The sequence below is a fragment of the Melanerpes formicivorus genome, unplaced genomic scaffold (assembly GCF_026170545.1).
Source record: "Melanerpes formicivorus ecotype bairdi unplaced genomic scaffold, bMelFor1.0.p_v2 SCAF_2, whole genome shotgun sequence".
NCBI lineage: Eukaryota > Metazoa > Chordata > Aves > Piciformes > Picidae > Melanerpes > Melanerpes formicivorus.
Genome location: NW_027142354.1, coordinates 45104594 through 45116968, shown reverse-complemented (window position 1 = coordinate 45116968; position 12375 = coordinate 45104594). Strand labels below are relative to the sequence as shown.

Sequence of the window (12375 nt, the reverse complement as noted above, 5' to 3'; positions counted from 1 at the left end):
CGGCTGTCACCACCAGGAGCAGCAGCATGTCCTCCCACAACCTACATCTCTTAGTTAAACATCAGACATGGGGCATCCTTCCCCCTGAAACTCACCACACTGATCTTATCAAAAAGCCAATTCAGAAAGGCTCAGTGTTTTTTGGGTTTCTGGGTGTGTTACTTAGGGAAGAAAATGGCTGATTCTGTGTAAAACAAAGGATTTGTGAAGCTGTTGGGAGGCAGGGGAATGATCAGGAGTACTGCTGGTTGCTGTGAGATTGTGTACAGTACTGCACCTATTTTCCCGCTCAGAGATTACACATATAAAAATACAGTTCTTTGTTTAAGCAGAACTACTTATACAAAGATTAACTTTCTTCATCAGCATCTTGGTCATACACAGATACATCATGGTGGCAGTCAATTTCTCCTCCCCTTACCAGTGACCTGTAGTTACCTGAATGATTGTACTTCCAAAGGCTCCTTCCGGCTCTGCCCTCGCAGCCTGTGGACATCCTTGGCAGCAGCTCTCATCATTTTATCAGCCTTAAGCTCACACTTGTGTTCTGTTTTTTCCACCTAGATAAATCATGAAAGAGATCTGTTTGTGTTTCCAGAAGGAATCATTTTATCCCAACTCATCTCCAAATATAGTAGAATTGCAGATGCAAATCTAAGGGGTTTGGAAGCTGTCAGCTCTGGAACTCATGAGCTAAAGAAGCTAACCTGAAGGCTTGTCAGCTAACCATGTAATGGAGAGAGCTTTTTGTAAGGTCTTTTTCCAGCCCTTTGTTAAGAGTGATGGGTGCACTCTGCACTTTCCTGCCAGCATATCAGCACACACAGGAATGTGGCAAGCCATGTTCCATCTGTGCCCCACAGAGCACCTTGTACCAACTCACTGCTCCAGCTGGTGCCGTCAGAACATAGTTCCTGCTTCATGTCAGCAGAGGTGCCCCAATAAATCAGAGGCTGAGAAGGAGCCTTGTACAGAAGGGAGGGCATGATGTAGACAGAACAAGGTGAGTGCTAACCATGGCACACCACACCTACTGTGGACTGGGAGACCGCACTTGGCTTCTCCTATTTGTGCCTGTGCTAAGGCAGGAAATCTCTGTGCTGAAAAATGCACAGGTTTGGGACTAACAGAACTCTACAGAAGTTAGAGAGGACAAACTTCAGTGAAGAACAAACCAAAAATTAAAAAAAAACAACCAAGCCTCTAAGAGATGAAGATAATCACCTATGGAATAATACTTAAAAAAACTCCCCCAGTGACAAAACCCCCACACGTGCCAAGGCTGCCCACTTGGTGCATCACCTACCCAGGCTTTTCAGACATCTCTGAAGCTTCACCTACCTTTCCTATAAATACATTCCTGTTGAAGCTAATGATTTTTATTTCAACCCTCTCCAGGAAAGTGACAGTGCGGTGAAAGACAAATTTCATAGAAGCAAACAGAATTGTTTAAGGAACTGTTGGTTGACATTCTTAGTAATCAGTTCTATCTCCTCTCCATCACCGCCCTGCAGCCCACCCTTCCTAAGCAGAAAGATAGATGCCATTAAGCTCTTAAAGGCAGAAAGTCTCCTACCATCTGACTTACCGCTTCATATGCATAAGGATCCTATTCTAAAGCCAAGTGTCATCCATGCACAAGTTTTATGCAGCCATTAGTTCTCTTAAAAAAGGCAAAAGACAGCTGCCACCTTCCTAACCCCTGTATCTGGCAGGCACAGACTGCAATTTGGAATGGGTCCAAAGGAGGCCACAAAAATGATGTGAGGGCTGGAATTCCTGTGCTGTGTTGGGCAGGCTGTGAGAGTTGGGGTTGTTTATCTCTGGAGAAGAGAAGGCTTGGGGGGACACCTTATTGGGGCCTTTCAATACTTTAAGAAGGCCCTTTTAGCAGGGCCTGTTGTGACAGGACAAGGGATGAGGATTTAAAGCTAAAAGAGGGGAGATTGAGAGTAGGTAGAAAGTAAGTTTTTTACACTGAGGGTGGTAAGCAACCTGATCTGGGGGTTGGACTAGACTTTTAAAGGTCCTTTCTAACCCAAACCATTCTGTGATATTATAAATACCACAACTGAGAACAGCCAGACACTCAAGGGCTGCAGCTTCCATTATTGCTTACTCGATGGAGCCATGACAGGAAGACAGAAGTGGCTGTAGTGCTCAGGCTTCATTTCCTAGCTGTCTAAAGACCCCACTTCTTAAACATGTTGAATAAAATGCAAGGGCAGGTATTACTCACTCGTTTTTCCACTAGCCTCAGCAGCAGTCGAAATCTTTCATCCTCCTTCACCCACTGTGGTAACTCTTTTTCACCCTGACTTTGAGCTCGTTCCAGCTGTTCCTTCAATTCCCTCAGCACCGAGATCTCCTGAACCAGCCGATCGTGCCAGGTTTTCGAAGCCTGAAGGTCCAGCTCCAGGTCTAATGAAGTGCGTATGAGGCGCTCTGGACCACAGGACTTGACTGAAGGCTAGAATAGAAAGGGTGTATGAACACAGTGATGAGAGCTGTCCCAACTGCTGACCCATGAAGGGCCACATAGATCGTAAGACCCATTTTCCCCACATGTTTTTTCCCCACACAAAGCATCTCTGCTGATCCTGCTTCCCAATCCATCTCAAGATAGACATCACAAATGCAAGCAAGTCTTACAGATGAGCTTTTTCACTTCAGTGTTTCCACTAAACTTCTTCCTTGGCAGTTTCTCCCAATCAAACCAGTCTTGCTTGCACACCTTGCCCCTAAGTTTAATGTCTCATCTTCAGATGAGTTCATGATGTTGCAGAAAAAAACTGTGTTTGCTTTTTCCAGTTTCAAACTAGCTTCAAACACAAGGAAAATACCTTGTTAAGAGCTGAGCATCAGTATCCCAGGGGAATTTCAGTGATTGCCATCATGATGGGCACAGAAGTTCTTTGTGTGACATGAAGTTACTACAATACCTATGTATCTGAGACATCATTTTCCTTACTGTCCTCTTCCCAAGTCCTCACCTTCATTGTAAGACTCTCACAACAATATACACAAAACTGTTTGTGTGGCTTCTCTGACAAGATGGAAAATACAAGGAAGCATCTTCCTAAACTGATTGTTCTAAATGACTTGCAGCTGAAACACTCCTGTCATATTCTGACATATGAAAGCAGCCTTGAGAGACTTCTCACACACAAAGAAAAGGTTGTGAATGAAAGCACATGGCAACTGATTTATGTTTGCAAATTCTTCCTTTAAAACAGTTTCATGGATTTTGCAAGTGTCTGTGTGCAGGAAAAAAAAAAAAGGTGGTGTTGTTTTTACCCGTTTCACTCTGACGCTTCGTCTCTCCATCGCGTTGCGAACAAAGGGAGGCTTTTTGGATAGCGTTGAACTGTCACTGTCACTGCGGTTCAGCTGAAAATGAAAACCACATCTTTTTCATGAACAAAATACAAACAGTGCATACACACATCATTAGCAAGATCAGAGGGTTCTGTAAGTGACTACAGGCAGTGATGTAAGCAGAACTACGAAGCTTTGTAAAAGGCCACAATGGACAGCTGGCATCCACAGCTGAGGGCACAACATACAATCTATTTGGCAAGGCCACAAGTTTTGAACTTGTTCCCTTTTTGGGAACAAGCTGCACAGAAAGAGAGCCACTAAGTTAGGGTATAATATGAGACTGCCCTTCTCCTGTGCAGGTAACTAGACCAGGCAAAACAGCCTAGAAAAGTAAGTTAAAAAAAAAACCCCAAAACTTCCAAACAAGTTGCTCTTCTAGCATCTGTAAAATATGGGACTATTTTATCAGAGATTTCTCTTTTCTCCAGTCACCAGTACTTTAAGCTAGTGCTGCAAGAGGTAGGTTTACCTGTAAGGTATCCCTTTGGGTTTTTCAACTTAAGAGTTGTCATGTTACACACATACAGCCTGCCTTCTTTTGTCATTGTCTCTAGACCCTTCAAAAGAGCTCAACTCGAGTAGGGTTTAAGATCCTTCTCATGTTTCCTCTCAAAGCTGAGGGCGGAGAGTGGACAGGTGTGTGGCTTCTGCACGTGCTGGGCACAGTGCCTCTTCCACCCGAGCAGAGGCCACTGCTGCAAATTAAATAAGGTTTGCTTGTACAGAAGCACCTGCTGCTGAGTTAGAGAAAACCTGCACATCAAATATGGCTCAGCTGTATTAGGAGTATCATACATGACCTGTCCTGAGTGGGCACAGAACACAGTGCATGCTTGGTTACCAATTCAATTTCAAAGATGAGTTCTTTATAGTTTAGGCTGACCCTCAATCAAGGAAGTAATTGTGAATGAACATTTCAAAGCACTGGAAGTGACATCCTGACCTGGTACTTGGCCCATTGAGCAACCTTTAGACAAGGCACACTGAGGACTTTCAAGCTTCCAGGTTTCTTGATAACATTATCAGGTACTTACCCTTTCCATATCTATGAAACTTTCACATTCACCTTATCTACTGGCAGGTGAACACAGCTAACTCAGTTCTAGTTAACACAGGAATGGGTTTGATATGTGGCTTCTTCATCACTGTCTTACAGCAGCCCTTCCAGGGTAGCTGGCTGCACGTATTGCAAAGTGCGTGCACGTGTACAAATTGGTGTTTAACACTGTTAGTTCTGAGGAAAGATACTGTCTTGAGCAACTTCTCAATTCAAGTAGGAGAGAAGATAGTGTTAGGTCTCTGTAAAATGTTCAGACCAAGTGAACACTGATATCATGTAGTCATCAATACAATTCAGCCTCTATAAGCTCAGGGCTTGATTTTCCTTACCCGACACACGTACTGACTTTGTGGTCCTGGTGAAAAGGTTTTTGAGCGGATGATGGTGCTGCCTCTGACAAACTGGGCTTGGGGTGGATTTGCTGCTCTCTTGTCTTTCGGACGAACTACAGTGGAAGCCTGTGTGAGGCTCTCTGTGTTTGTCTCTTTATCCACCTGAAAGACAGATACTGCTGTGTAAATGCCAGCTTGCCATCTTACCGATGACACGTATCCAGGGCTGTCTGACAGCCACCTGTGATACATCTCCCCTTCCAGTCCCAGAGGCACTGCATTCAAAAGCAGATATTCTTTAGCCCTTTTCATGCAGGGCATCTTGACATTTCACTCTTTGAACTCGGGAGCTGCTACATTAACTGTATCGCTCCCTAAGGGCTCCACATCCATTGATTGCTGTACAACACAATTGATTCCAACAAGCTTTGCCTGTGTGACCTGGCAGTTCCACACAGACAGAGCTATGATTTTAAAGACTGTTCCCTTACTTGTTGTGCATCTGCAGCACAGATCCAAATCCCTGTATGTACATGCACAGAGAGCACGTGTGCAGCGCACGTTTGATAGACTGCTGCTATGTTCTGAATTAAACAAGGTCAAAGCCACTGTCACGTTATTGGAAACAGTTTTCACAAGCAGCAAAAAGAAGGCATGAAACAATGCTTTGTTAAATGTGGGACAAAAATGGCCATATGGAGTTATTTTAAAAGATTTCAGGCAGATAAACATTTAAACATCAATGATGAACCTTCAAAAAACTTCTGTAGCTTTTCTCAGCTGAGCAATGGGAAGCTTAACTTTTCTTTCTGTTCAAAAGGCCTTTGACTTTACCTTCACTGCTATTTCCATGTGCAGCTGGGAATTCAGACTTTCTTCTGTTTCCCACAGCGATTTTCCAGCACAGAATTCTTCCTCCTCCTCCTCCTCCGCTTCATTTTCACTGATCTCATCCTGTTCTTCCTGATCAGGGACTTCTTCGTCTTGCCTTTTAAGAACAGCTTTGTTATTGAACAATGATGTTATTGTGCACACCACTCCTGTGCTACAGCAGGAGTTATCTCCTGTAAGCTGCTGGACAGGAACATGTCCCCAAGGCAGCCAAGTTGTACCTGGCAGGTCCTGTAGCCACTGAGATTACACAAACAGGCTTTTAAAGGAATAACTAAAGCCAGAGCTGTGCTGCACTAGTAGGCAACCATTACAGCCATGAACTTTGTACTGATCTTGCTTCATAAGAGGCAAGCTAAGGGTTCAGCCATGTGGTCTGAACTTAAGGTAGGTGCACCTCAACCAGAGCTCTCAGAATGTCATTAATCTTAGCTTAAAAAGTGATGCTAGACAAAATTGAAGCATTGTTTTAATATCCTTTTCAGCTCTTTTGAACTCACAACTGGCTTCTCCATCAAACTTACTGGTCAGGTTTCCCTTTCATTTTAAATGTTGAGGTTCATTAATAAAATCAGACTCTGAACCACATAAACAACAGCCAAAATTAATACTCAAGCAAAGCCTTGCACCACACAGTGGAGCTTTCACAGACATCCATAGAACATTGTAGAAATAACAACATTAGCATAATGCTATTCACTATTTCCAATAGTTATTATCAGCTTTGTTCTCCATTTCTCAAGCACAGCCTCCAGAACAGTAGAAACAGAATCTTCCACCAAAACAGAAAGAGACAGAAGCAGCATCCCACAGCTCTGTATCATCTGGTTTTTAATTTGCACATGAATCCCCAAATACACCAATCACAATGCTAAGATAGGGGGATGCTACCTACCAGCTCTCTCCACTAGTTAAAGTGCTTCTGCTTTCCTCCAGCTTCTTCTCCACAGCTTCCAGTTCAACAGCTGTCTGCTCTAAGAGAGCTGAGACAGAGTCCTGAGGAGAGCAAGAGGCTTCTTGTGAAGATGTGGCTCTGAAACTGCAAGGCACCCAGCCTTTCTGGTCAGAACAACCCCAACCAGCTTTCCTCTGGAGGCAAGAGGGAGTGGTAGCATCTAGGACCGGTGTGTTCAAGCAGCCTGTTGCAGGTACAGTGCTCAGTGCAGCCTGTGTGAGTACAGCAGATCCACTTCCCCCAGTTACACCAGCTTATGCACATGTGCAGCTACAGGCTGAGTGCATTGCATGCTGTGTGTATGCAAACTAAGTCCCTGTCTTGACTTGTTCAGCAAGTTGATCACAGCAAGGTGAACTGTCTAGTGGGAAGAAAGCTCAGATCTCACACATCATCTCACACATACCACACCTCTCAGGTTCATGAGGAGCAGGTTTCAGTAAGTATTTAGCCTAGGACAAGGGCATATCTGTAATTGACATGGTAATTATTTTGCTGCACTTTACATTTCCAAGTTCTAAATATAAACACACCAGCCTTCATTTCTCTATTCTAATAGTCCTTCAGCCATATAAACCCTCTCATTATTACTGTGTAGAAGAGACTTCTTTGATTTGAGCTGTTGTTCTTACTGTTTTTTCAGTGCAGGGTACTTCAGAGTGAATGTTTGCTTGTTTACTTTTCCTGTTTTGCTTCTGCAGATACTTATAACTAAGGAGGTTGTACCAACGAGTTGATTTCTCTCCGGATCTACATATTTCAGCAAGGCTAATTTGTGCTCCACCCTGTTGAGAGCAAAAACCACAATCTTAGTGTAATATTAAAATGAACAACTACCACATCAGAAAGAAGAAAAGAGACTGAAAATCCAGGACTACTTGATTTCAGCACTTCTGTACCAAAAGCAAAATTGGCTTGTTTATCCCTGTTTCAACAGCACTAGCAATGCTTTATGTTTCATTATTTTTAAGATTTTCTTTGGCTTCCAATCCAAGCAGCAAGCATTTCCCTACAGCTTCTCTGTACAAGAATCCAGAAGTGTGAACAGTGCTACTGTAGCCAGGATAAATTGCAGCCAGAGATTCCATCAAAGAGGAAGGAGCAGGAGAGGAGAACTCCCATTCATGAATTGTGTAAGGCTTACAGAAATCGCTGCCTCAGACCACGGTGCTTTAGCTTTGTGTATTCCATTCCTCTGCCTTATTTTTTTACTGTGTTATATTTAGTACCCAGCCTGACACACATAGAACCCAAGTAAACCTGATTTGTGGTTTCTGTAATCCAAATCCAAGTGGACTCCACCATGCCTGCCCAGTCCAACAGACCACAAAGCAGAGCAGACCTCCTACAAGTTAGCATGGTCCCACCTGGAGCTCAGCTACTGTAGGACTGTTACACACTATATGGAATGAAAAACACCTTTGGAAAACAGATCCTTTCCTGTACCAAAGTCTACTTTGTGAAGCAAGTAGAGGAAGAAACATGGAAGCACCGTAAAACATAGAATCACAGAATGGCTTAGGTTGGAAGGGACCTCAGAGATCATGTACTCCAACCTCTCCACCATGAGCAGGGATGCCTCTTAACTAGACTTGGCTGATCAAGGCCTCATGCAACCTGGCCTTGAATAACCTCCCTGGGCAGCCTATTCAGAGTCTCACATCCCTTGTACTGAAGAACTTCTTCCTAAGATCCAATATAAACCTACTCTCCCTCAGCTTCAAACCATTCCCCCTTGTCCTGTTGCTAGACAACCTTAGACACCTCTCCAGCCTTCCTGTAGGTTCCCTTTAGGTATTAGAAGGCAGCTCTAAGGTCTCCCTGGAGTCTTCTCTTCTCTGGATTGAGCAACCCCAGCCAGTGCCTTCAGTTTATCCTCACAGCAGTGGTGTTCCAGTCCTTGGATCATCTTTGTGGCCCTCCTCTGGACTCATTCCAGCAGTTGCATGTCCTTCTTATGATGGGGACACTGGGACTGGACACAGTATTCAAGGCGGGGTCTCAAAAGAGCAGAGTAAAGGGGCAGAACCACCTCTCTTGTCCTGTTGGTCACACTCTTGATGCAGCCTAGGTCAGGGTTTGCCTTCTGGGCTGCACGAGTGCCCTGACAGCTCATGTACCTCTCCCACCAAGGGAATCAACACATCAACTTTTCTGTAACTTTACAATTGCTTATGTCCTAGCTCAACACACCTTACTCATGTTCTGGAGTACAATATTCCTGAAACAGTTCTATTGAAGTCAACTTGTTCAGGTAATACCTAACAGCAAAAAAGGCCTTCTAATAACAGGAGGTCACTACGGCAATATTAGCACTGAAAAAAACCTACCCTCACATGGATTTTAATAATGTTTTAATAATAGCAGTTTTTAACAACTCCTTTAGACCCCTTTATTCTACAGTGGCACATGCCTGTAAGTCCATTCCCAATTACATGACAACAATTGTTTCCAAAAGTAATAAAAATAGGTAGGGTTTCATTCATATGAAATCACACGAGAAGAGGAATCCACTGGGCTGACAGAGTCACTAATAATTATGTAAGCAAACATTTAGTACACAGATTGGGTTTTTTCTGATCAAAATTGTTATTGCAAAGAACACTGTCTGGGAGAGATCACACAGTTAAGGGTTATTAAGAACACTTTCATGGGAATTGCAATACTTCAGAGTTTAAAATTTTGTCTAATTCAAAAGAGGACACAAAGATATTAAAATAGAGATTAATACTGACCAAGCACTCTTCAAGGTGTGACTTATCTACAGTGCAAACATCAACCCTTAATGTCTTCTGACGCAGAGCTGGGTAAGAGATAGAAACCCAAAACACTTCATTGTACACCAGATTGTCCGAAGCTTCCACTGGTCTTGTGCGAAACAAGCAGCTTGTGCTTTCTGAACAGGGCAGGACAGCCACACGGATGTTCCTGTTGGAAAAACATGGTGATCAGTACTACCCCACAGGTTTGCAGCTCCCTGTGTTGCAACAGCTTCATAAGTCTGTAAGTGAAACTCATCCTAAGCACTGTGGACATTACTGCCCTATCCTATTTGGCATATCAGTCGGCTGAGGGGAAAGGAACATCTCATCACAACATTAGAGACATGAAGTGGCATGAGTTGTCACAGACTTCACCATCCTTCTGAATCTTGTAATTGAGCATCATGACACTGTTTTACATGGCTGTTTATGTCTGTGCAACTTGTCACATTGCTATTGTACCCTTTTGTGGGCAGAAACAGCTATGCAAAGATGAATCATTTTTGTCAGCTTATTCATTCACCACATAGCTGAAAACACCTGTGCCAAGAACAAGTGCAGTAGAAGCTGTGCACTTCCCACCCATGTACCTGTGCAGGTGTCCAAAGATGAGTTCCACAGCAGAATATTATCCCCCTCCACTTGATGCAGTCACAACTAAGTAGTGACAACCTAACTGCTACAGTTAAGAACCTTTCTGGCTAGTTCTAATTCCAGGCAGGCATTTTCCTAGCAGTTAGAGACCTTTGAGATAAAACCAGCACCTAATTTCAGTTTGAGTGTTTGTTAGTTCATACATGTTGCTAGACATAGCAAAGTGTTGCAGAAAGGATAAGTTTTTAAGAGTGTGAAAAACCAGACTCCAACATCTGTTTAATTCCCACTGGAATTCAATCCAAATACTTCAAGTGTGTTCATTTCATCCACTTACACTTTTTGATCTTCTTGTAACAGCAGTGCTGGAACATTACTCAGCTGGATGACCAGTATAGCAAATTGTTTGGTTTTGTCATCATATCTGAATTGGAAAGACACAAAACCCCATTATTGTTAGAGAAGTCTGCCTTGGACTCTATGAATGAGTATTCCACTTGTTTCACTAACCCAAACAACATAAAAAATTTACAAACAAGTAAAACTGTAATGTGACCATGGCTCACCTACAGTTCTGGACAAAACTAGTTTCATATTGCATTAAGTTTTGTTACCAGAACATCCAGAATTTAGATGAGTCCAGAACATCCAGAGCTTGAAGATTCAGATACAATGGACTACAGATTTGACCTAACACACATGGCTTTTCCTGGGGTCTAGCTCAATTGCTCTATTGTAACTGAAACCTTTTGGAAGGCCTTACGTAATCTAAAAAAGTTACAAGTAGAAATACTTGAAGAACAGTGAAGCCTTACCCATTACTTGCGGGACTCAAGTGTGGTCAGAGATTACGATTGCCATTTACTCTCAGCAGTTTTCCCCCCTGCCCTGCACACTAAAGGACACTGCCAGGCAGCAAGTCTTTCTCTAGCCCAGGACTGTCAATGCTCCCATTTCTGGCTTACATTGTCATACCACACTATCACCAGCTGACTACCACTGACGTGAAAGAGGATAACTGGGTGAAAGACCCCCTGGAGTGAAGGGTAGTTCTCAAATCACACTAAGAAGAGGGCAGTCATTAGTTAATACTAACAGAAGAGGATAACAGGATAAGAAAACAGAGCAGAAAGCACTGTATTTTAAATCTCAGGTATCATTCTTCCCATTGGAAGGCAAATCCTGTAAAAGTGTGTAGCACTTACCTCATTGCAATTTGCACTTTAGCTGTCCCAACTGCTTCTGTATCATCATTGTCAAACACCATCACTTCTGACACACATGGTCTGAAAGAAATCAAAGACAGTTAAGGACATGATTCCCCTCTCACTGAAGTGCTAGCATTTCAGTGATACAGGATCTTTTTCCTTCCATTCAGGGGCTGGGTATATGGATTTTGTAAAATTAGCAGCTAAAAGAAAGCCCATTTAAGAAGTAAGTGCAATCATCCTTAGAGGTATGCATTACAGTGCTTATCAGCAGAAAGTCATATGCCTTTCCCCTTCACTGCCAAAAAAAGCCACACAAAAGACTGCAAAAATAAGGCAGTAGGGGATTTTTAAAGGGTTCCCTTGACTGGATTTTAGCAAAGACAGCTGACTGCCCAGCAACAGAAATAAGACTTAAGAACTACAATCCTGTTCTGCTTCGTGACAGCAAAAAAATCTCAAGTTTGATTAGATTTAAGTCTTTCCTTTGTTTCTTTATTAAATAAAAGCTCCCAAAGCACATTAAAAGTGACAGAGCACACTGACTGGTCTTTCTTGAAACAGCTACCTGCATCATTTCCCTCCTAGTGTACTTCTCCAAAGTTTTACGCACTGTAAGTCTCCAAAACTACATTCATTGTTCAACTCAAACTATGCTATAGCAGATGAAAACAGGATCAGCATTCTTCTTGTCTAAGTATTGTCCACATTACGTAGCACTCTCTTGCATGTTAGATTTCAGATACAAAGGACAAATCTATTGCTCACCCTGCCCTCACCATTTATTACAGGCATCAAAATGATACTGCAGTCATTACAAAGGTGGGTAAGTCAACAATCCAAACAACACTGAGTGACATCAGTCACATAAGTGGGCAGGGGATGTCTCCTGTCATTGTCCCTCCTGCCCTGTTGGGGGGACACAGGGGCCCCATGACACCCAGTTGTCTGCTTGGCATGAACCCACTGGGTCTAATTCCATTTTTTTTTCTTGGCAAATTGTGCTGTAAACAACAAAAAAATTCCTCATTTATTCAGAGAATTAATGAAGATAATCAATCAATGATCCTGAGAAATATAAGATGAGCAATTTTTCACCTCTAGGGTCATGTCTTGCAACAAATGACCCCATAATTCATCTCAGAACCAGTGAAAAACAGTAGGGAAAACCCATGTTAGATGCCGCCAAAGC

General features: G+C 42.9%; 1 protein-coding gene across 1 annotated transcript in view; it reads right to left on the bottom strand.

The window, feature by feature from the left end:
• WWC1 (WW and C2 domain containing 1) overlaps nt 1-12375 on the bottom strand; it is a 70978-nt gene that overhangs the window by 836 nt on the left and 57767 nt on the right. Inside the window, exons 13-22 of the mRNA XM_068158446.1 lie at nt 11181-11261; nt 10313-10399; nt 9355-9547; nt 7252-7404; nt 6560-6660; nt 5608-5761; nt 4771-4935; nt 3298-3390; nt 2240-2470; nt 439-560 (exon numbers count right to left, since the gene is read on the bottom strand). Coding sequence (XP_068014547.1) covers nt 439-560; nt 2240-2470; nt 3298-3390; nt 4771-4935; nt 5608-5761; nt 6560-6660; nt 7252-7404; nt 9355-9547; nt 10313-10399; nt 11181-11261 — 1380 coding nt within the window. The remainder of the gene's footprint in view (nt 1-438; nt 561-2239; nt 2471-3297; nt 3391-4770; nt 4936-5607; nt 5762-6559; nt 6661-7251; nt 7405-9354; nt 9548-10312; nt 10400-11180; nt 11262-12375) is intronic.